Source organism: Coenobita brevimanus, chromosome 103 (assembly GCF_032717465.1).
Source record: "Coenobita brevimanus isolate Jiangsu-jjx chromosome 103, ASM3271746v2, whole genome shotgun sequence".
Lineage (NCBI taxonomy): Eukaryota > Metazoa > Arthropoda > Malacostraca > Decapoda > Coenobitidae > Coenobita > Coenobita brevimanus.
In genome coordinates, this window is record NC_137056.1 from 4,047,104 (window position 1) to 4,069,898 (window position 22,795).

Here is a 22,795-nt window from a genome sequence, read left to right on the forward strand (position 1 = left end):
CAATATTCAAGTACCATTATCTGATTTGCTGTATGCTTATCAATTTAATTTTAATTTTATAATACATTATTTACAGTTATTAGTTACGTTCAAACAGTTATTTGCACTATATTCTGAAAAATTTCTTTGGATTTTCTTTATGTTCATAAAATTTATAGAATTTTCCTAATTTCTTTTATGTGCTTAACAGTTTTCTTTTAGGCATCTTATAACAATTTACTTATACGTGATTTGGTTACTTACTGACTTCAATTATACTTTTCCTTAGTTTGATATTGACTTTATTTTCAAAAATTTTCTCAATTATATTAATTTTTTTCCATGTCCCTCTGCCCCTACCCTGAGGTTTGTTGGTTGCCTGTTGAATGACATTACTACTTCAGTCTTCCGTTCACTTGCTTTACTTGCAGTCTGAAGCTCCTGAGATGAACCACAACATTATCTTTATTATTATTATTATTATTCCTCTTATTATTAGTACCATTATCACATTTTTTTATTATGTCTTGTTCTTACCAAGTTTGATACGGGTGTCCAGAGTTGCCAGTGATGAGCCAGCTACTGCCACATGATTCAGTAGTTTTCCTTTTTTGATTCCTTTTTTGTGTGTCATGAATTTATTATATACTTAAAAAATATAAAAAAAGAATAAGGGATGACTTGGATATGATCAGATATACAAATTCCTCTTTTTTTCACATTGTGTCTTCTCCGACCTGCTTGTCGCTCGATCCCTCTCTGAACCACTTGCCGCGCATGCTCATCTCTCCCTGACGACCCGCCTCACGTAAGTACCGCCACTGCACAAACGTCTTCCATATTCATTATTATTTTCGTAATATTTTTTTTCATTATTATTGTTTCTTAGCCTTATACGATTGGGTGTTTATTATTATTATTGTTATTATGATTTTTTTTATGTGATGGTCTTCGTGGTGTTTGTGAACTAACATGAGGATTAGTGCCTTTTCTCCTTATTGGCTGCTTGATGGTGGATTATTAATGGCCGGGCAAATTATAAGATTTTCCATTTACATATACAAACCAAGACTGAAAATATTCTAAATTTATTGGAAATGGATATATTGATCGTTTATAATTATTCTGGAGGATATGTCCTTGTTATGAATTTTCCAACAGTTTATTGATACTTCTGTCAGAAATTTAACTTGTTTTTTAAGAAGGTGATGAAGTTTTTAAAAGGATATGTCAACTCCAAGCTTTTCGTTGGCAAGTTGCAACACCAACCATTATCAAGCATGGCTGTCAATAAGAGAAAGAGAAACACTATTTCTTGCATTTATCTTATGCAAATGTGGGGTGTGTGAAGGCGGGAAAAAGTGAAGTTAGCGCACCGGCACTGCCACTCTTGACTCCATCCACTTGCTGCTGTCTCTGTGTCCCAGGGGTGCTGGACCCAGGGTAAGTCCTTTACAAATCTCAAATGTGTCCTGGCAATGGCACCCAGGACACTCGTGGGTCCTGGGTCTCAGCCTCATAGTTCACAGGTAGTGTCTAGTATACCTTCAATCCTCGCGCCAGGGTTTATCTTCTCGCCGTAGGGGGAAAGTAGGTACAGCTGGAAGTACCTTGTGATGTATTGATAGGGGGATGGTAACTTCCATATTACTTTTACTTTTAATGCTGAGAAAACTCGGCAAAGGTTATTTCCATTACTAAACAGAGATGGGATGATCACCTCGAGTTTCTACTAATATAATCATACCCAGAGGATGCAAGTTTTAGTTACGTTTGGAGAGTTACTTTGCATTCCCATATAATCCTCAAATATGGTATTATAATACAGCATATTACAAGGGGAACTATTTGAACACAGTGAACAGTACACGTTTTCTCGCATTAGGCTACTATTTGCTGTATTAACCTAAATGAAAATGAGTTGCATCAATCACTAGGCTTTGATATATCATTCTTCAGTCATGCCTTAATAATAGAAACATTTCTTGTTAAAATATTTTGTTATTTTTGCAGGGAATGTTTAGTACCAAAATATTACAAATTATATTCTTCATTTCAAATATGACTCGAGAACTACTTGTAAAATTCCTGTATAATTATCAGATATTGTACAAAATGTATTTGAGAATCACTCAACTTATGCTGAGGTTAATATCATAATGATTTTTTTTCCTTTTTGAGGGGAAGGTTAGGGGTAAGTTTGAGATAGAATGGGCATATTGTAAAAAAAAAAAAAAAAAAAAAAAAAGAACAAAACACGATGAACACCGTTTACGGCACACATGGTTTAGCATACATGGTCACATACGAGCATTGCAACAACATAGAGCAGTTTGGAATAGAATAGTCTCACAGTGTAATGAGCATGTCCTTACAATAGCAGCTGGAATAGCAGTCCCCTTGTAGAACTGCACACTAAACTTTAGAAAGAATGACCCTTTTTGTAGGTCGCACCAGTTTCTCAGTTTCATTGTTGGATTCAACTCTTCTCTGAATAATGACTCTCATTTTAAGAAGAAACTGATGCACCGGATATAGTAAGATCAAGATACTTATTTAGTCATCTGATACAAATACTTATTTTTAACCTTACACGCGTTTATAGAGACTTTACCGTATCAGCATTTTCGACATCCCACTCGGAGAGAATTAAGTGATCGTATATTTATATTATGAAACTTAACTGACAATGACATTTTGTAGAATTACAGTTTATTATTATTCGAATGGTATTAAGACTAATAATTCTGAACTCAGCTAAGTATAACTGTATAATTTAAAAATTATCAGACGAGTGTTCTAGAACTGTATTTATTATGTTAAAATTAATATGTTGGCGTTGAAGATGTACACAGGACTGAAGGTATTCCCTGACAAAGTAAAGCTAAAGGACTAAGTACATTTTTGTAAAATGACACCAAGAATTTCTTGACAATAAGCAAACTCTTTGTGTAACAAACATATCTCAGTAGGTGTACGGTGCGACACTGTTAAACAATGTTCGGTATATATTACAGTCACAAAGCCCTGTCATCACACTATTCACAACACTTATTTTTTTTGTTCATCAACTCTAAATTCTGCTAATAACGCTCTGACCTTTCAGTACACAGTAGTCATCTGAATTACTAAATGCACAACTATACTGTCATCTGTTTCAAATGTCAGAATCGTTTGCCACGGATTATGGCAACATGTTTTACTGTAGTTTGCAAGGGACTGCTCTTCTTAATGTTCTCAAAGATGAACAAATATAAAGACTTTAGGGAATCATTTCTAACACAGATCTTGCTCTGATACTTCTTCCTCTTTCAATTTCATCCCACTGCTCATCATGAATTTGAGTGAACTGAGAGAAATATTAATTAGGTGTACATTTAGTATTTACTAACTATCCTAGCAGCTAATCTCAGCAGTGTGGTGATGCAGGTGGAGAGATGCTAACACACTAACACATCTCACTTGTTCCCGCCCTCTGGTCCCTTCTTATGGGGTTGGTACGTATGTGAAATGATGCTGCGAGATGGTTTCCTTTATTTCTGATTAAAAGTTACAATACGCGTGCAAATTCTAAGAACCAAAGGACACTGATTTGAAACTATGGAAAACGAGAAATAAACTAAGTCTTTTTTGAAGTCTCGTCAGGAAAAAACCCACACACCCTGATGAGTACGTGAGGTGGCATGGTATTACTGGAACGCTGTAATTTATCGGAGTTTGCTGTTCGCTGGTATAAACCACAGATAAAAGATACATATTGTGAATTTGTCACTGCATGTTAAATCTGTATCATATCATGGTTTAATTATCATGTGGTTTAGGCTACAATCACCACATCATAATCGTACACTACCAGGTACAGAATGAAGGTGTAAACAGAAGCTCTTATATAATGTACACCCGACTACACTTATGACTGTACTTGTTCAGGGTGTACAGAACTTGGATTGGCTAGTCAACTGGTCCACCTCTTTACCAATAATGAGGTTGTTTTGTCGTTTTCTCTAATCATCTTTTCCATGATTTTTATTCCACTGTTCTGATGTTTGGAGACTCATCAGCTGATATGTTTACCTCTTCCATACAACAGTTTCTATTTCTTTATGCCTCTGATGGTATAATAGTAATTCTTCCAATCACGCTTTGCGATACTTTGTTACTGGATACCGCCCCAACTTTTCTCACAGGTTTCTTAATCAAGAGATCGTTCATGTGTAAACATCCCAGTTTCCGACAGTTATTTGTGGAACCCAAGATGAAAGTAATGCATTTTTGGCTTTCTACTTTGTTGTTGAATAATCTTTGCAACGCGGATGTGCATGATAACTACATCTAATTCTCACAGCTGTTCCACTATCAAAATGAGGACGTGTTTTCAACTTAGCCATTAGCTTATGAAAACATTAAAATTCACACATTTAAAAGGAGGCAAAGTAATGATAACTGACAAGAACATGCTTTAATCTTTACAATGCCTTGAGTCACGTTTATCTGTCGCGTTTGTAATAAAGGTCCTAATAATGTAAGTAACAGTATTTCTAACATTGTCTCCATTATAATGCTCAGGAAGGGATGTTCGAGCTTACTATGAAGCTAAAAATGCTCAGACAGACAAGCAACTCACGGAAAAGACAGACAAAACTAATTACACCTAAATTGAAGTACAGAAGGGGTGTGCAATAATCAGAAAAGTCATTGTGCAACTAAAGACAATCTTCCATTTCATACTGCCATGCCGCACACTTCACAATGCCACAACATACTTAGATTATATCACGTCACCCTACTCCCCCCCCCACACACACAATTACACACCTCACACTGTCTCACCCACTCACCTCTCATTTTACATCAACACACCTCACACACTTCCACACCACACACTGCCACACCCTTATCTACTAGCCAGAGACTTTTCTGACTTCTGAAATAACTTTTTAAATCCTTATAGCCAAGTAGAAAAAAAAATCAGCTTATCTCTCTCCGCCATCATTACAAGAACGTATATATATATTTTTTTTCCCTCCTTATTCTAACCCTCTGAATCGGGTGACGTATTTTTACGATTTATTCTCGCTATCCCCAGACGATTTTGTTCAGCTTTCGAGAGACCTTTTGTAGTGGAGGGGTTCAGTTCAGTCTCAGCTAATCCCTTCACAGCCACATGCCTCTCCCTGGGCTGAGAGAAATCGTCTGGTAGTAGCCATTATATATTACAAAAATGCGTCATCGTGTTTAGATTGTCCCTGTACCTCGGTCAGGCTTACTGGGGCTGCAAGTGGCATTTTTCGGTCTCCCTTTTTCTTTCTCGGTCCCCAGAATGGCTGATCTGAGAACGCTTAGCTCATAATGCTGATCTCAGACTACTCACACTACACCAACAGTACACTAGTCTCGAAATACCCTAAACTTAGTAATCTCACAACACAAAGGAGACTGAATTCAAAATATATTAATCTCACAACACACAAATATCAAGGCCTATTAATTCAACATCATATTGGTCTCACGCAACTAATCTCAAATACACTGAGCTAAATTCACACTTCTCCACAACACTCTAATCTCAAGGAACACTCAACATTCTAATCTCAAGGGACACTGATCTCCTGACATACTGATCGCAGAACACCCTGATTTCACAACACTGCTCTCACAACATACTGATCCCAAAAGACTGATTTCACAACATCCTGATCTCACAACACACTAATCTCGCGACACAATTATCTCGACACCGACCTCACAGCACACTACTTTCACAACACACTGATCTCACAACACACTGATCTCACCACTGATCTCACAACATACTAATCTCACAACACACCAAGTCCTTACTAGAACTAATCTCTCAATACCCTCTTCTCGCAGCACACTGATATAAAAACCGTAAACCGTCAACACCCTAATCTCATATCACTAATCTCACAACATTATTTTCATCGTTAGATATACAAAACACTGAGCTAAAACACGAATAATGTTCAAAATTCATTAATCTCATTTTGATCTCACCATTCTAGTCACACTAATCTCATCAGTCTCACTTAATCCTTTCACACACACACACACACACACACACACACACACACACACACACACACACACACATTTCAGTTAAATATTCTCCATGCAACACTAACAGCATAACACTCTCCCAAAGACTAATTTGACTCTAAAATCTCAGAACTAGTCTCACCCTAATCTTGCAACACTAATCTCAAAGTACAAAGCTCACAATATTGACAACACAAATCTACCACACTAATCTCACCTTGAGCTCAGTACATAAATCTCAATCATTATTTCCAGGACAGAAGCAACACAAAAAACTAGTCTCATCCTACAAAACTGTCTCGTTACTAATCTCACCCTAAGCTCACAACATCATCTTCGCTCCACAGAACCTTCTCAATTCTCAAACACAACATTCAGTATTACTTCCACTCGTCTCACAACACTAAGCTCTTTCTAAACTCGCAACACTAATCTCACAGTAATAAGTCTCCAGCACTATTTTCAGTCACTATTCTCAGCACTACCCTCACAACTCACAACACTAATCTCAACACTGATCTCACTCTGATCTCACTGACTCCCGTGCTGCGTCTAAAGGCGATCGAGACAGCACCATCCCCTTGTTCAATGTTTGTTCACGATCTTGATGAACACTTTGTCGTAAATTTCCTTTCTGTTCATACTTCATACTTTTTTGTTCCGACCGCCTGCTTGTCGGTGGCTGGCATAAGTGTTGTAAGTGTGAGCTGTGTAGTATGTAGGGGTATAAGTGTGAGTTTTCCAGTATGCAGGGGTATAAGTGTGAGTTCTGAGGGTCTATTAAGTATAAGCCTACTATTTTAAGTAAGTTTAGTGTGCAGGTGTTGATGGGAAATACGTAGTGGATAATTTAGGGTGAGGTTAAGGTTCAAGTGTGAGTTTTGTAGTATGTAGGGGTGTCAGTGTGAGCGTGTTGCAAGTGTGAGTTTTACATTGCAGAGTCTGGCGGGCAGCAGGAATTAAGTGTGATGTTATGGCTGTCCTAAGTGTGATTTTTAGCCAGCAGGGGTTTAAGTGTGACATTTTAGGGTACCTTAAGTTTTGCACTGTAGAGGTTGGTGGGAAGGAGGACTGCTTTAAGTGTGAGATTAAGTAACTGCTTAAGTATGGTTTGAAGTGGCTAGTGTGAAATTAAGGACGACTTACGTGTGTAGTCGGCTGAAAAGTGTGACTGCGCTGGTTTATAGGGCTAGGTATTAAGTGTGTGTTTAAGTGTGAAGCTTTGAGATAAAGACAAGAAATTACTAACGCTGCTGAAGTATTAAGTGTGCGATGTTGAAAAGTGTTAAGTGTGACTGTGTTTTAGGGATAAGTTAAGTAAGAATGTCAGTAGCTAGTATGAGTGTCAGGTGCCAGTATGAGACTCAGTACTGGCACCCCTAATACCTGATAGTGTGAGGAAGTGAACCTTTAGTAATTATAGTATCAGGCATCAAGGTAAGAATCTGGACAGGTAAAACGGAAGTGGCAGGCTTTACTTTCCATTCTTCAGGTGTCAGATAAAGTGTCTGGTGTGAGAAAGACGTGTCACAGAAGCCCTGGTACAAGTGACTAGCATAAGGCCCGGTATCAGTAAACACAATTTCCTCAAGATAAGTTCCCCAGGGTCGGTATTGGAGATTGGTGTGGGAGGAAGACGAGGAACGAATGTCTAGTATGCAAAATAAGTGTCAAGCACCATTATAAGTGTGAAATAAGTGTATCAGGCATGCATCGCGAGTATATGCCCTACTGTAAGGGTATAAGTATGAGGTATCAGTACAGGATGAGTATCAGACGTCAGCATGAGTGTGTGGCGTGAATATCAGTCCCAGTATGAGTGTTTGCTACGAGAAGATGTGTAGCAGTCATCAGATATAAGTGTGCATCGCAAGTGTAAGCCCCAATGTAAGTATGAGGTATCAATATGAGGCCCCTAACCCCGCCTCGCACTCCAGGACAACAAGCTGGGTGACATCTGCTTCTCCCTCCGCTACGTCCCCACGGCGGGCAAGCTCACAGTCGTCATCCTCGAGGCCAAGAACCTGAAGAAGATGGACGTCGGTGGCCTGTCAGGTGGGTGTGGAGGGGTGTGGAAGAATGTGTAGGGGTGGGGAGTAGCGTAGAAGAGTGTGGAGGAGTGCAGAGTAGCATAGGAGAGTGTGGAGGGGTGTGGAATAGACTAAATTTGGGAAATGAGCTGTGGAATTAGTGTAGAGTTAAGTGAAGTGGGAAAGAATGGGCTGAAATGTGTGGACACGTTTGGAACGGTGTGGAGTGGAAAAGACGAGTGTGGACAGTGTGTGGAGTGGCACTGAATGGGGTGAATTGGTGTGGCATTGGACAGAGTGGTATGGAGTAGACCTGGATGGTGTGGTATGATGCTGAGCGGAGTTGTACTGAGAAAAGTTGGGTTCAAAGTTCAAGTTCACAGTCATGATGCTCGACGCCAAGAACTTGAAGATGGTGGGAGTTGGGGAGGAGGAGGGGGTAGGAATGTGGAGCGGTGTGGAGGAGCGTAGGGAGATGTAGCCCAAGTTTGACAGACTTAGGAAAAAAGGTGTGGTTGTACGAAAAGGGTAGAGAGTGCTGTTAGCAAATGTTAAGTGGAGTGTATCTGGGTGTGAAGAGGTGTGTAGTTGGGTGTGGAGAGGTGTGTAGTTGAGTGTGGAGTAGTATCTATGGGGTGTGGAGTGCTGTGTAGTTGGGTGTGGGGTGGTGTGTACTGGGGTGTGGAGTGGTGTGTAGCTGGGTGTGGAGAGGGTGGGGTGGTGCATAGCTGGGTGTGGAGAAGTGCAGAATGGTGTTCAGTTGGGTGTGGAGTGGTGTACAGCTGGGTGTAGAGAGGTGTGGAGTGATGTATAGTTGGGTGTGGATGCAATGTGGACTGGATTAGGGGAGACTCTAACCTCCACCTCACCCTTGCAGATCCATACGTGAAGATCTGCCTCATCCAGAACGGGAAACGCCTGAAGAAGAAGAAGACAAGCATCAAGAAGTGCACCCTCAACCCTTACTACAACGAGTCCTTTAGCTTCGAGATTCCGTTCGAACAGATCCAGGTGGGTTTCGGTGCGTTTTGAGGGACGTGGGCGGGTTGGAGTGAGACTGGGCGAGTTTTTGATAGGTTTTGGTAGGTTGAAGTAGGTTTGGGCGGGTTTCTGATAGGTTTAGGCGGGTAAAAATAGGCTTTGGTGGGTTTAGATGGGTTTGGGTTCGAGCAGGTTCGGGCGGGTTTAGATGGGTTTGGGTGGATTTTGATGGGATCGGACGGGGTTTGATAGGCTAAGGCGGGTTCCAGTAGGTTTGGGCAAGTTTGAGAAGGTTTGGCAAAATTCTGATGCATTTGGGTGAGTTCAAGTATATTTGGCTGTGGGTTTGGGTGGGTTTTAATGGATTTGGGTGTGTTTTGATGGGTTTGAGAAGGATCTGATGGGTTTGAGTGGGATTTGATAGGCTTGGGTAGGTTCACGTAGGTTTGGGGGCGGGTTTCGAGTAGGTCTGGGCGGGTTTTGATGGGTTTGGGAGGGTTTCGAGTACGTTTGGGTGGGTTTTCATAGGTTTAGGCAGTTTTGAGTAGGTTTGGGTAGGTTTTCATAGGTTTAGGAGGTTTTGACTAGGTGTAGGCAGATCTTGGTAAGTCTGGGAGGGTTTTGATGGGCTTCAGCGGATATGAATGAGTAGGTTCGGCAGGGTTTGAGTGAGCAGGTTTCGACGCTTCTGAATAGGTCCGCCTGGGTTTTAATTGGTTCTGGCTGGCTTAAGTACGCTTTGAACGGTTCTGATGCGTCTGGACGGGTTTTGATGGACATAGGCGTTTTGAGAAGGTCTGGGCGGGTTATGGAGGGTTTAAGTGGGTTGGTCCGAGGTTTGAGGGGGTTTTGATGGATCTCGGTAGGTTTCAGGTAGGTCTGGGAGGTGTCTGATGGGTTCGGGAAGGTTTTCAGCAGATTTTAGGGGTTTTGGTGGACATGGGCGGTTTCGAGTGCGATCTCTTACATATCTTCTCTTTCTCTCTTTTCCTTGCCTCATACTGTCCCTCACTCACGTCTCCCCCTTCCACGCTCTTTCGATTTCCCAGCATCACTTACACTCTTCCTCCCACTCCATGAGCAGAAAGTCAACCTGTTGTAATTCCCATACTCATTCCCCCACCCTCAACACTCATTTTCCTCCTACTATATAATTATTTTTACAACTTTTGACTCTTTGTACGTTCTCCACAACCACAAACTTCCTTCATCTTATCAACAACAATCAGAATTTTATTTAATACCATCTCTCATTAATTTAGTCTTCACACCCTCTATAGTCTTTACATTTTCCCCCCAAAGTACTTAATCTCTCCATGGAACTGAAATCACTTACTCTCTTAATTTTTCCTTGAGCAAAATATGAGTCTAGTGCAATTATTTCTTAGGACTTCATAATCTTTTCTTCTTACTTCCCTCCTGTTTCTCCCCAAACATCATATCCCCTCCCCATTTCGCAAGCCACTTTACTGACATCTCTGAACCCACCTATTTTATTTCCTCACTACTCGTACCTGCCCCTACAGTTTCCCTAACCACCTACACTGATCTTACTTTCCTCTCGGGTAGAAAGTGAACCTCTGAACCCAGGAACATTACTCGTATATCCTCTCAGTTCTTAATTGTCCCCTACCTTTTACTTTCCTCCAGTTTCCCCAATACTTGCACTCGTCTTACCTACTCTCTCCCAGTTCCCCACCACATACACTTATCTAAGTTTCCCCTACGAGCAGAAAGTGAACCTGCAAGTGACTGTGGTGGACTACGACCGAATCGGAACCTCTGAACCCATCGGGCGCTGCGTGCTGGGGATGAACGCCTCCGGGACCGAACTGCGCCACTGGTCTGACATGCTGGCCTCACCGCGCAGGCCCATCGCGCAGTGGCACACCCTCAAGGACCCAGAGGAGGCCGACGCTATCCTCACTCAGAAGTAGACAGGTGTGTGTGTGTGTGTGTGTGTGTGTGTGTGTGTGTGTGTGTGTGTGTGTGTGTGTGTGTGTGTGTGTGTGTGTGTGTGTGTGTGTGTGTGTGTGTGTGTGTGTGTGTGTGTGTGTGTGTGAGAGAGAGAGAGAGAGAGAGAGAGAGAGTGCCGACTAGTGCGAAAAATAAGTAAAGACTTGAGAGAAATAATACAAAAGGAGAGACAGTAATGCTAAGGATTTTTAACTACATTGTATAGCCAGACGCCTTAATCCTGTAAGGGGGTGGCTGTTTGTCTTACGGAGAGGGGCACTAACCCCCCGCCAACCCACTTGTTGACACGTAGGGAACACGTATAGGTTGGTTAAATGGTTGCCACCCAGCGTTGGAGATGGTTTCCTGGCCTACAGGAAACTATTTGGATTGTCACTCAATGTAAAGCCACCTGAAAAGGAAAGCACGGTACGAACAAGGGACAGGAAAGATGGAAGAAATAGGAAAATGGGGCAGACACAGAAAAAGAATGATAAAGGTGAATGAAGAAGTAGGCAGCACTACATCAAAGCGAGTGGATGATGGTCGCCACCACTCACCTGATGCAGCGTTACCTACAGGTGACTGAATGACGAGTCAAATGATTTACAGTACATCAGGAACCATTCACACCACTGACTGGCATCCACATAACTAACAAATGCACGTCTGGTGATCTGGTGGGTTCAAGTACTTCAAACGCATGTGGCTCTCAGGGGTTCAAATCCAAGGAATGGGTAAGGTTTATTTAATACAATGACACCCAAGAAAGTGACTGGTTCCTCTTGCTTTGAATGTCTGGACTGATTTCGAGCGACCCTATGTTCCCAGTTCGCCAGTATATATTGCGACGATGGATGGATTTTTTTTTCACCTGACTTGAAATACCACATTCACAGCAACTTAACGATCCGAAATTGTAGTTAAGATACCCGTTACCGCAGGCTGATTTCTGTATGTTGTTAATAGCATTAGTTATATTCAAACCTCTAGTACTCAGCAATTATTTCATTTTATTCATCAAGATTTACTGTGAATAATACTTTTCAGCAATACTGGTTGTGATGCACTGAGAGGCAGCGCTTGGATTTTTTTTTATGTGTAACACCTGTTTAAATATATGCTGGCAACGTAAGTTATATTAATGTTACGGTACTAAAAAACGAAGTAGTTACCAAGATACGTTACACCAACACCATAAAAAAAAAAAAAAACGGTCTTGTCTTCTGCCAATTTATAGCATTAATCTTGGCAGGGGTGGCCACAGACGAATGGCCTCCATGTCATTCTGTCCTCAGCCATCAGCACGCCCTCCCCAACTTACACCTCCCTCGCCCACATACCACTCCAAGTAAAACAACGCCTTTTTATTCATTCTTACAGCCACTAGACATATTATTAGGAGAAGCTAAGTCTGAAGGCGTTAAAGGATGCTGTTTCTAATCCCTTCACTAAAGAAAAGTGTTCCATAAGCTGTACAAAATCACTTGATAGTAACAAAGAACCGATCAAGCAAGACTTCATCCTATTTAAATTCACTCTCTTCCAAAATGACATGATGATGGAAAGAATACACTGGAGCTGTAGGGGGACGCATTATGGCCCTCCCTGTAATTTCAGCCTAAGTCCATTGGGTTCACGTTCAACTGGGCCTGGGGTTACTACTACTACTACTACTAAGAATAAGTTAATCAAGACTTCCTTATATTAGAATTTACTCTTTTTCCAGGGTGAGTCCCATCCGTGCGCCAAGGGAGCACCCGGTGATCCCCTCCCCCCCTCTGCCCAGAACACAAGCAGGGAGTCTCTGGAAAAGTGCACATGTAAACAGAGGAACAGTGCTGGATCCACAAGCCGGAGCATCATCAGTTGTACTTCATGCGTGTTTTTGTTACCTCCTGTGATGGTAGCGTTACAGTCCCTTCCCCTCCTCCCCCTCCTTCACCAGACACCCCGACGACTGTTTGATATCATAATTCAGCAGCATTTTAAGTATATATAAATATATATATATAAATGTAGGACGAGTATCATAGCTAGAGGTGTCGGGGTGGGCGATGTGTACAGATTTATGCTGATCTGTGTAAAAAGTACGATACGATTCTCTGTAGGAACATTGTAGGGTATAAATAGTCTGTTTCTCACTCCAACTTCTCTTTTTATTTGTAAGTCTGACCGGAAGCCGAGTCAGTCAATTTACATACCAGAATCATGGGAGCAAAGCCAGTGACACGAGGAGACTCAACCAAATCCAGCCTCCCGCATCCAGGTACTTATAGAGGAACCAATGTATCATATTTATCTTGCATGCTGTAAACGTAATTCTTCCTCGGAATGGCGTGTGTCAAGTGCAAAAAATATACTCTCACAGTCCATCTGCAGTACGTTCAAATATTGACAAACACTGCTAACTCCTTCGCTGTATAAGGAACGATAAATCCACGACTGTTACCATCACAACTCCTCTCCAACAGCCAATGTGACACAAGAATCAAACTTCCAGACCCAGCTCCTCTAAAGATTCCTCTACGACCGGTGTTTTTATGCGTAAGAAAAGTTTGTGCCCATGAATCCCGAAGGCGGCAAGTTGTGGGATACTGTAATCAAATACTTTCCATCAAGATCCTTGTGGACATTGCTCACTAATACTCTCCAAGTGATCGTGATTTACACCTGTGATGATGTGATGTGTAGGTAAAAGTAAATCATTAGCGATACCCACAACGATCTTTACTGGAATACGTTTGATGAATTCGTATATGCATAACATCTTCCTTGACTCGGGATGATGGGTGGTAGGCTTTCTTCACCTATAAAACTAAGAAAAATAAATGTTTCTCTACCAACAGAACCTTCTGCTGGAGATCAGAGTAGGAGTCTCATGCAGGTGTTCATATTCATTCCAGACGATCTGAACTAAGGTGAAGCCATCCTAAAGTTAACGATTCTCTAAGTTTTGCAGATGAAATTCGTACTAGGAGTCACAGTCAAACCAGTGAATCAAGAGTTGAGTTAGTAAGATCAGTATATTGACTGCATAAGCGAATTTGTGACCTGCTGAAGGAAGATGAGTAAAAAAAAAAAAAAAAAAATCATATAAGAAGATACAGCAACTAAATTTACATATCTTTAAAGCAAAATAAATCTGAAATGGCAATTATGTGACTGCGTCAAAATGAATTAACTTCATGAAAAATGTGTGGTAAATGAAGTTGTGAAAAAAGAGCATTATTGTTCAGTGAAATCACAATGCTGAAGTATGCTGAAGTTAAAATTATCTTTCCCCCAGTGAACTTGGTCTGGTTAGGAAGCTTGAAGGTAAAGTAAATATGTTCTCAATTAAATCAGAGTAGAAGGAAAAGATGAAATTAATTTATCTTCACTGGAGTCAAATTGAATCGATATTTTAGAAGAGAGGTATTAGAAGATTGCTAGATGATATAAATGGGAGGGAGTGACAGCTAACTCCACCTGTCTCATGTAGTGAAGGTTCAAGAGCTATTCCTTCGTCGTCTGGTCTGTCTCTGTCTCTCTCTACATATAGGTCTTTATACATGTATATATATAAATATATATATTCCTGTCTCGTGGATGTGTCGCCTGTGTACTGGTGACTCACATTCTTTCTCTGTCTTTCTTTCCCTTTCTCTCTCTCTGACTCTCAAGCCCTCTTTCCCTGCCACTCCCTTGCCTCTTCACCCCGGCCGGAAACTACCCAAACTAGGATAGTAACTAGTTAAAAAAAAATAGTAACTAGTGAGGCACATGGGGGTCGGAGGCAGGATGTGGAGGGGAAGTGGCTCTAAAAGTGAATAACTGATTAAAAAAAAAAGAATTCACTATTTTGTTGATTAGCGAGAGTAGTGGATGTTGTTACTGGAATTTTTCATTTTGTGACTGAAGAATTAGCTAGTCCGTTTTCTGTTTATGTTCTCCTTTTCAAAGCGGTGCGCCACCTAGCGTGCATCCTGGCTTGAAACCAAAGAGTATCACTTTAAGGGTTCTTGGTGCATCTTTTAGGGAGTCAAAGGTCCCGTGTGGGAGTCTCAATGGATCTTTTAATGAGTCTGCAGGGGCCATATGTGTGAGTCCTTTCAGAAGTCTACTGGAGTCCCATATAGATGTTCTTGACAGATCCTTCATGAATCTATTTGTGCAACTCTGATGGGTCTACTAAGGTCTTTTGTGAATTTTTTTGTGAGTTTAGCTTGATTCCCGTTTGGATATCTCTGTAACTCTATAGGAAAGCAACAAAGCCCTGTTTCAAAGACCTCATAATTGGGAGTTCTCAATGGATCCGCTGGGAGTCTTTCAAAAACCCTGTGCGGGAGTTCATAGTAGGTCTTTAGGGAACCACAGACAGGTCTCATTGGGTAAACTTTGGAAGGTCCAGTCAGAGTTTGCCCAGGTGCATATACGCAACCATCTAAACAAAAGTATATCTCTATATATTATGATGTCTCGTACTGTGTTTGGCCCGTACTCGCCTTAACTGGGAAATGTGTTGGTATAGCATATTCTTCGGGGTATCTAACATGGTATATAAAACTGGAAGTGTGTGTATACCGCCTAACTTAGGAGTGGCTAACAAGGTACATGTACTGTATAAGGAGTTAAGTCAATGTATACCACCTACCATGGCGGGGTAACCTAAGAATGGTATATATACAAAGTGTATGCATAACGACCATGATAAATCTAGAGGTTGAAGTGTTACCTCTGTTTAGCCATCGACATTCAGGACAGCAATACCATACCATAATTCCACCACACTAATGAGAGCTAATTAGTCAAGCAGTTAATTATGCATATATCAAATGTTCATAGCATTGTTAAGCTTTTAAATACTAAGCGTAGATTCAAATAGGCCTTCTGCTGTCCTGATTGGTCGAGGCTCAACCTTCATTTTCCCGCTAGCCAATGGGAGCTCAGTGTGAGTTTCCAAGCCATGTTTTTTCCTTTTTGGATTTTCGTCTTTCGTAAGCTGTGAAATAAAACTGAGGGAACCATACTCATTTTTAGCGTCATGTCCAGTTGTATGCCCGACTGATGGTGTTGTGGTCTTCAATGTACAAGTGGACATCAGTGTACAGGTCTATTTACAGATATATATTCAAAAATACAAAAAAGTGTCCATCTACTTATGTCTCGGCTGAGGAGGATCACCCCCTAAGTAACGGGTCTCCTACAGCGTCCCAACCTTCTGAATGCCGTGGGTTCTGGGTGCCATAGAGAAAATGATGATAATGATGTTGATGATGATGATGATGATGATGACGATGATGGTGATTTATTGCGTTATCAGGTTGTAATTTACGGCGGTAGTGAGTGTAATTATCAACCTACCCCATCACAAACCTCCACCTCTACCCCTGCCCCTCTCCTGAAAACCCCACCTTACTCCACGTGAACCCCTCTTTTTACCATTCTTTCGTCCACCCCCCATTCTCCCCGTTTTCACCCTTCCTTATTTCCAACCTTCATCTAATTTTTTCTGATAAATATGCTTGTCTCCTTAAATTACCTCGCTATTATCTTCAAATATTCTGCATAATGTGATTTAACACCCGGAGGGGAGTCCGGAAATGGCGGGAAGCTACATGATTGGAGGAACGCACAAGTGACGTCACAAATCGAGGAAAAGTAGCTTACGATTGGCTCTTAAAGTAAACAAACCATGACGTGGTGCCTCCCTAATGGCTACCGGCACTCTGTTGCTCCCCCTCTGCGGTGTTTCTATTGGCCGGCTGGGTGCGGGGTGGCGGCCATGATGTTGATTACGTGCCGATCTCTCTCATATCACAAGGGGACAGGGTCAGTGTTTAATTTTAGGTTAGTTTAAAGCTCTAATTCTCATTGCCGTTTCTCAATTGTTTCACCGTAGAATTCAGGAATAATTTACCACGCCTACCCTAACTTCACGCTTGACATCGCCTCCCACAAACTCTGAAATGTCTCGTGGAATCTCTTTTGTCTCCCCCACACTTGCAATGGTCACTTTAGTTTTCTCTCCATACCTAATATCCAGATCAATGACAATGTCCTCAGTGACTGCAATGTCTGTATGGAAAGCGAGTGCATATTCATTTTAACTGTGGCTGGAAGGAAGTGTGGTGGAGGACCGAGGGTTCTGTGCATGTATGGGTAAAAAAAATAATCTCTCAGGAACCACTGTTTTTTCTCTCTTCCATCACCAGCAACAAAAGAAAGTCACGATGAATTTCAATACTTTCTTATTTTTGCTTCATCTTGGTTCCATAGCTACTCATCATCTGCCTGTCTGTCACTTTGATCAGAATTTTAGGCCTTCTGAGTTCAAGTCCCCTGGAAAACAAAATTGGGGAATAAAAGGAGAAAGCAAGAGAGATGATAGTGAGCTGTTATAAAATTCCATTGCATTTCGGTGGTTAAAGATCATACACAATTCAACAAAGTACATAACGTGTCTTGTGATGGTGAAATTATAAGTGCCAAGGAAAACCATGCCAAGCGACAGATATAGATGACAAAAACTGACTAATACCGTATATAAAATCACACTGGATCCCTTTATAAAACTAAATGCCAGGGAAAAGTAAGACGATGGCGAGTGACAGGCAATGTTCCAAAAACCAAAAGAGGATTGAACCCCAGTATAAAAACCATGCTGGATCCTCTTTCAAAATCTCCTCATGGAAGTTATGGTCCCTTGTCAAGCGAATGAGAGGAAGGTCTGCAGCAAAAGGTCCTTTTCGTAGCTCATCCCACACACCCGAATTCATTTATACCTTTCCGTTCCATTATGTAGCACAGGCGGAGGTCAGCGTAGCCATTTTGTTGGTAGGTAAACAAGAAAGGTGGAAGGCATCATTTCTAGGGTAGAATTATATAAGGTAATGAAATCGACCTCCCCAACTCCCACGAGCGCCCCAAACCTTGAGCCTTATTTACATCTAGACATAAGGGTTGGTTTTACTCATCGCGTTCTCGGCTATAAACCCCAATCCTCCAATCCCCTCTGCCCCCAACCCCCCCAATTCCCACTCCCCCAATCCCCAGGAGAGTCCCAAACCTTGAGCCTTATTTACACCTAGCCATAAGGGTCGGATTTGCTCGTCACATCTACAGTTCCCCCCCATCTCTCTCCCCTTTCAGTTCACCCACCTACCCCTTCCCATTCAACATATACTCAGTCCCTTCACCCACCTACCCCTTCCCATTCACCATATACAGTCCCTTCACCCACCTACCCCTTCCCATTCAATATATACTCAGTCCCTCCCCTCCAACCCCCCTAACATACCATAAATAAGCATATATATAATTCTACGTGGGGCTTCATCCTTGGTTGTGTCTTGGCTTCGAGGTGTGGTGGTGTGGTGGGGAGTTTCTGAGTCCACCACACTTACCACAGATTCACCACACCTCATCTCTCTCTCTCTCTCTCTCTTTACAGTGGCACTACCAAACCTCCCCCTTATCACTGCCACATTTACCACACCTCTGACACCACACTCTCACCACAAGCACATATCTCCCACACCACAACCACACTTTTGCCACAACCCTTTCACTCACCACAACCACATCCAGGCCAGCTACTTCACCACTCTTTACCACACTCACCCACACACTACCAACCACACCACAACCAAAGTACTACCTACATTATCAAATTCCATCAGGTCTATTAAAATACCACCACTACCACTACTACCACCACTACCACAATTACCACCTCTACCACAATTACTGCCACTACTACTGTTACCACTACTACCACTGTTATTGCCACTTCCACTACTACCATCACTGCTACAATTACCACCACCACCACAATTACCACCACAACCTCAGTTACTACCACCACTACCACACTTAAGGAACAACCACTGCTACCACTCCAATTACTACCACCACAAAATCTATTATCATTTCTCCAGTCTACCTCCTCTAAAATCCGTCTCTACCTACTACCACAACCACCACTACCACAACCATTACTCCTAACCTCTACCACATCCAACTTCGATCTTTACTACCACAACTACCACCACACCCTGAGCTGAGGCATGACCAAGGACCTTAACCCCATATGGAGCGTGTACACGTGTACGTGGATGGTGGTAGTGTGTGTCTGTGTCTGTCTGTCTGTCTGTCCCGTTACCCCCACCACCTCCCTCCCCCCTCCAACCCCCACCACAACTTGCCCCCACTCCCCCCTACCCTCCCCCTAGTGCCTGGCCTCCCCCTCCTGCACCCCAACCCAAACAAAAAAAGAAAAGAAAAAAGATAATAGACGAAAATAAAGACACCCAGCTTAAAAAAGAAAATGGAAGAAAAGATAATGATAAGAGGAGGGTGAACTGAATTATGTCATTGAATCGCAAAAAAAAATAATATTGAAAAAAAAAATGTTTGCTTGAAAATACTGAAGAGATAAACAGAGACGATTACCAATATATGTATGTATTATTGATATCCTAGTGAGTACTGAAGAAAAAAAAGGTATGTCTGCTCAAAAATGCTGTTGTTTAAGCAGAGATAAGTCTGCTTGATTGTTTTTATTACCAAAGATATGACCACACTAAGAACACCATCTGCAAATAAATACATAAATAAATAAACAAATAAATAATGTCTGCTGAAGCGTCGTGGAAGAAGAAAATTAAAAGATAAGCAGACAAAGCAGGAAGGAGGGGGAGGAGGAGGAAGTCAGTAGAGCAAAGCAGACATGCAGTAGGCTGGGGAGGGGGAGGGGGGATTTGGGGGGTTGTAAAAAAAATAAAAAAAAATGGCAGAAGCTCCATGAAGGCAGATGGGACAGGCTTGCTGCCCTTCCCTCTGCGTCACAAGGAGAAGTGGGACTCGGGGGCGTGGGAGGCTGCACGGCACATTATACCTTCGCGAATTTATTATTATTATTATTATTATTATTATTGTTACTATTATCATTATTATTACTACTACTACTATTGTTAATATTATTATTATTATAATAATAATAATAACTATTATTATTATTATTACTACTACTACTACTGTGGATAAGCTCATAACCAGAGATTTGGCACCCCATTTTAAAGCGACAGAGTTCAGATTGGCTCTATCAGATACGTATATGTGAAGCTACAGAACGTGGTGAAATCTGGGGGGGCCTATCCGATGTAGCCAGCATTTCGGGGGCTTGAATGATGAGTGAATGGAAGTGTGGCCCATTAAACAGGGCAAACTTTGGCTGTCTGGACGTTGCTGCTCCTCACTCAGCCCCAGGGTGGGAAAGGAGGTCCGGATGATGATGATGATAAAATAAATCTAAGTAAAAAAATAAAATGTCATCCAATTAAAGGTGTGTGAAGGTGTTATAAAAACTGTCTTATCCAATTTAAGGTTTTTGAAGAGAGGAAAAAATTGTCTGATCTAAGTTAAGGTTTTTGAAGGAGGAGAAAAAATTGTCTTATCTAATTTAAGGTTTTTGGAGAAGGAAAAAATTATGTCTTTTCCAATTTAAGTTTTTTGAAGGAGGAAAGAAAAACGTCTCATTTCATTTATAGGTGTCTGAACGAGAAAAAAAAAAAATCATGTCTTATTTAATTTAATGTGTGTGAAGGAAGCTGTGCCCTGTTGCCTTCCAGTCCCCCAAGTACGCAATCCATGAAGTCGACTCAATCCTAGAAAGCGAGTCAGTCAGGTGAGGGGTGTACAGTCGCGGTCTAAAGTTCGTCCACGTTCCCCTGCCGGCCGTGGGTGATTGAGGGTGTTACGTGAAATGTGATAGGATGGAGGGTGTTACGTGAAATGTGAGAGGATGGAGGGTGTTACGTGAAATGTGCTGGGAAGGAGGTGTTACGTGAAATGTGATGTGATAGGATGGAAGGTGTTACGTGAAATGTGAGAGGATGGAGGGTGTTACGTGAAGTGTGATAGGATGGAGGGTGTTACGTGATATACTGTTTATGTGGTAGGAATATTAAGCATAGGGTAAAAGAGTACAAGAAAAGAAGGTCCCTCTCTGACATGCAAAAGAGTAGGGAAGGGAATATTTCTGATGTAATAGGAATATGGCACGCATGCACAGACACACACACACACACACACACACACACACACACACACACACACACACACACACACACACACAAGGAAGGCTTCTTACACTCAAAACAGAACAAGAAGCAAGAACTCTATTAAAAAACAATAATTATGAGAAGACAGGAAACTCTCAGGCGTTTGGGGAGAAAAGAGAAATGGGCGAGGCGGGCCACAGAGCTGGCTGGGGGGAGTGGCAGTGAATTTTTACCTTCGACTGTACCTCGGTGTTCGTGGGTATCTGACTCGTGTTCTGGGACGTGACTAACAAAATAACAGTTGTACCTATAAAAAAAAAAAAAAAAAATGAAGTATCTCCCACATAGACAGCAAAAAAGATAAAAACAATAAAAAAAAATAAAGAAGAGATGGCTATTATTACAAGTGTTCTGTTTTGTTTGTTTTAGTGTGTCGCGTCGGGACTGAGCAGTTGTGTAAAAACAAATATTAGACTTAAACAAAACAATAAAAAGGAAAGTATTGACGCTTGTTTCCTTGTTTCCTTCTGTAATATTGCTGAGGACGGGTGCTATTCCTGAGAGAGAGAGAGAGAGAGAGAGAGAGAGAGAGAGAGAGAGAGAGAGAGAGAGAGAAAACAAACAAATGCCAGGTCTGCCATTTGCATTTGTGAGAAGACGGCAGGACCAGCGAATTTGGTTCAGTAGGTCTTTAGTGTACACAAGTGCTCGTGGGCCCTCCGGGCCCCTCGCACTTGCTCCTGCGGAGGGCTCTCGCGTTTGTGTTCTGTTCTAGTGCAACGCTGTCACTTGGATTTTTTGCAGCTAACCAACTGATCGTGTTATTTGCAGCTTCGGGAATGAAACAGTCCGAAATACTTTAGTTGTACCTGTGGGCAAAAAATTCTACGAAGATCCTATGCCGGGCTCCGGAAGCAGCGTTTTTTGGTCAAAATGTGATCGCTCATTAAATATAGTAAAAGTTTTTCAATCGCGATGGGACCAAGTTTTTCCACATCAGCGAATTTGTTTTCATTTTTTGTGCCAATTTTGGTGTGATCTACATGTGTAGTTTCAGCTGCCCAAAACACACACACACACACACACACGCATACACGTAACTTACTAAATTAAAATGAACAGAAACACAAATACTGACTATATATACACGTTGCACTACCCTCAAGACGACGGGTTTCTGTTCCTATGTACAGTTGCCAAAAGAAATTCAGGGACCCATAGATTAGATTAAATTTACACCTGATGCTATACCCAGTGTGCCAGTGTGACAATTTTGAGTGACAAAAAAAAAAAAATCTGGCTGATGCTGTCTTATTTTTATTACTTTCACGTATTTATCACTTGCATTTTATTACTTTCATTACTAGAGTCTCTTGTTTATATACACAATTTAACACAGCTGTCGTGAAGCCTGCATATGACCAGAAACAATGAGATGCCACTCTACGCACGGCACAATGATGGACAACTGGAGGTACTACACACACACACACACACACACACACACACACACACACACACACTTAGCAGATCCGGGATATGAGGTACTACGGAGATATTTGGAGGAATACAGAGGAATACATGGAAGATAAGGCGGATGAAGGGAAGTGTTATCAGTGTTATCAGCGCAGAAGGAAGTAGGCGAAGCTCCTCTGATACTTTATTGGTAGTGGTGGTAGTAGTGGTTACGCTGGTGGTAGTAGAGCACAGTAAATATACTCTGTTTAACTAAGCCTAAAACTA

General features: G+C 41.6%; 1 protein-coding gene across 4 annotated transcripts in view; it reads left to right on the top strand.

Moving 5' to 3' along the window:
* Positions 1-13,706, top strand: part of Syt1 (Synaptotagmin 1) — a 115,612-nt gene extending 101,906 nt beyond the window's left edge. For 2 of the 4 annotated variants that reach the window (XM_080284957.1, XM_080284958.1), the window contains exons 11-14: positions 7,986-8,094; positions 8,947-9,080; positions 10,784-10,991; positions 12,736-13,706. In XM_080284957.1, the coding sequence (XP_080141083.1) occupies positions 7,986-8,094; positions 8,947-9,080; positions 10,784-10,987 (447 nt within the window). In that variant the 3' untranslated portion in view covers positions 10,988-10,991; positions 12,736-13,706. Of the gene's footprint in view, positions 1-7,976; positions 8,095-8,946; positions 9,081-10,783; positions 10,992-12,735 lie in introns of all 4 variants that reach the window. The other 2 variants (XM_080284956.1, XM_080284959.1) reach the window with 1 other exon arrangement.
* Positions 13,707-22,795: the final 9,089 nt, after the last annotated feature.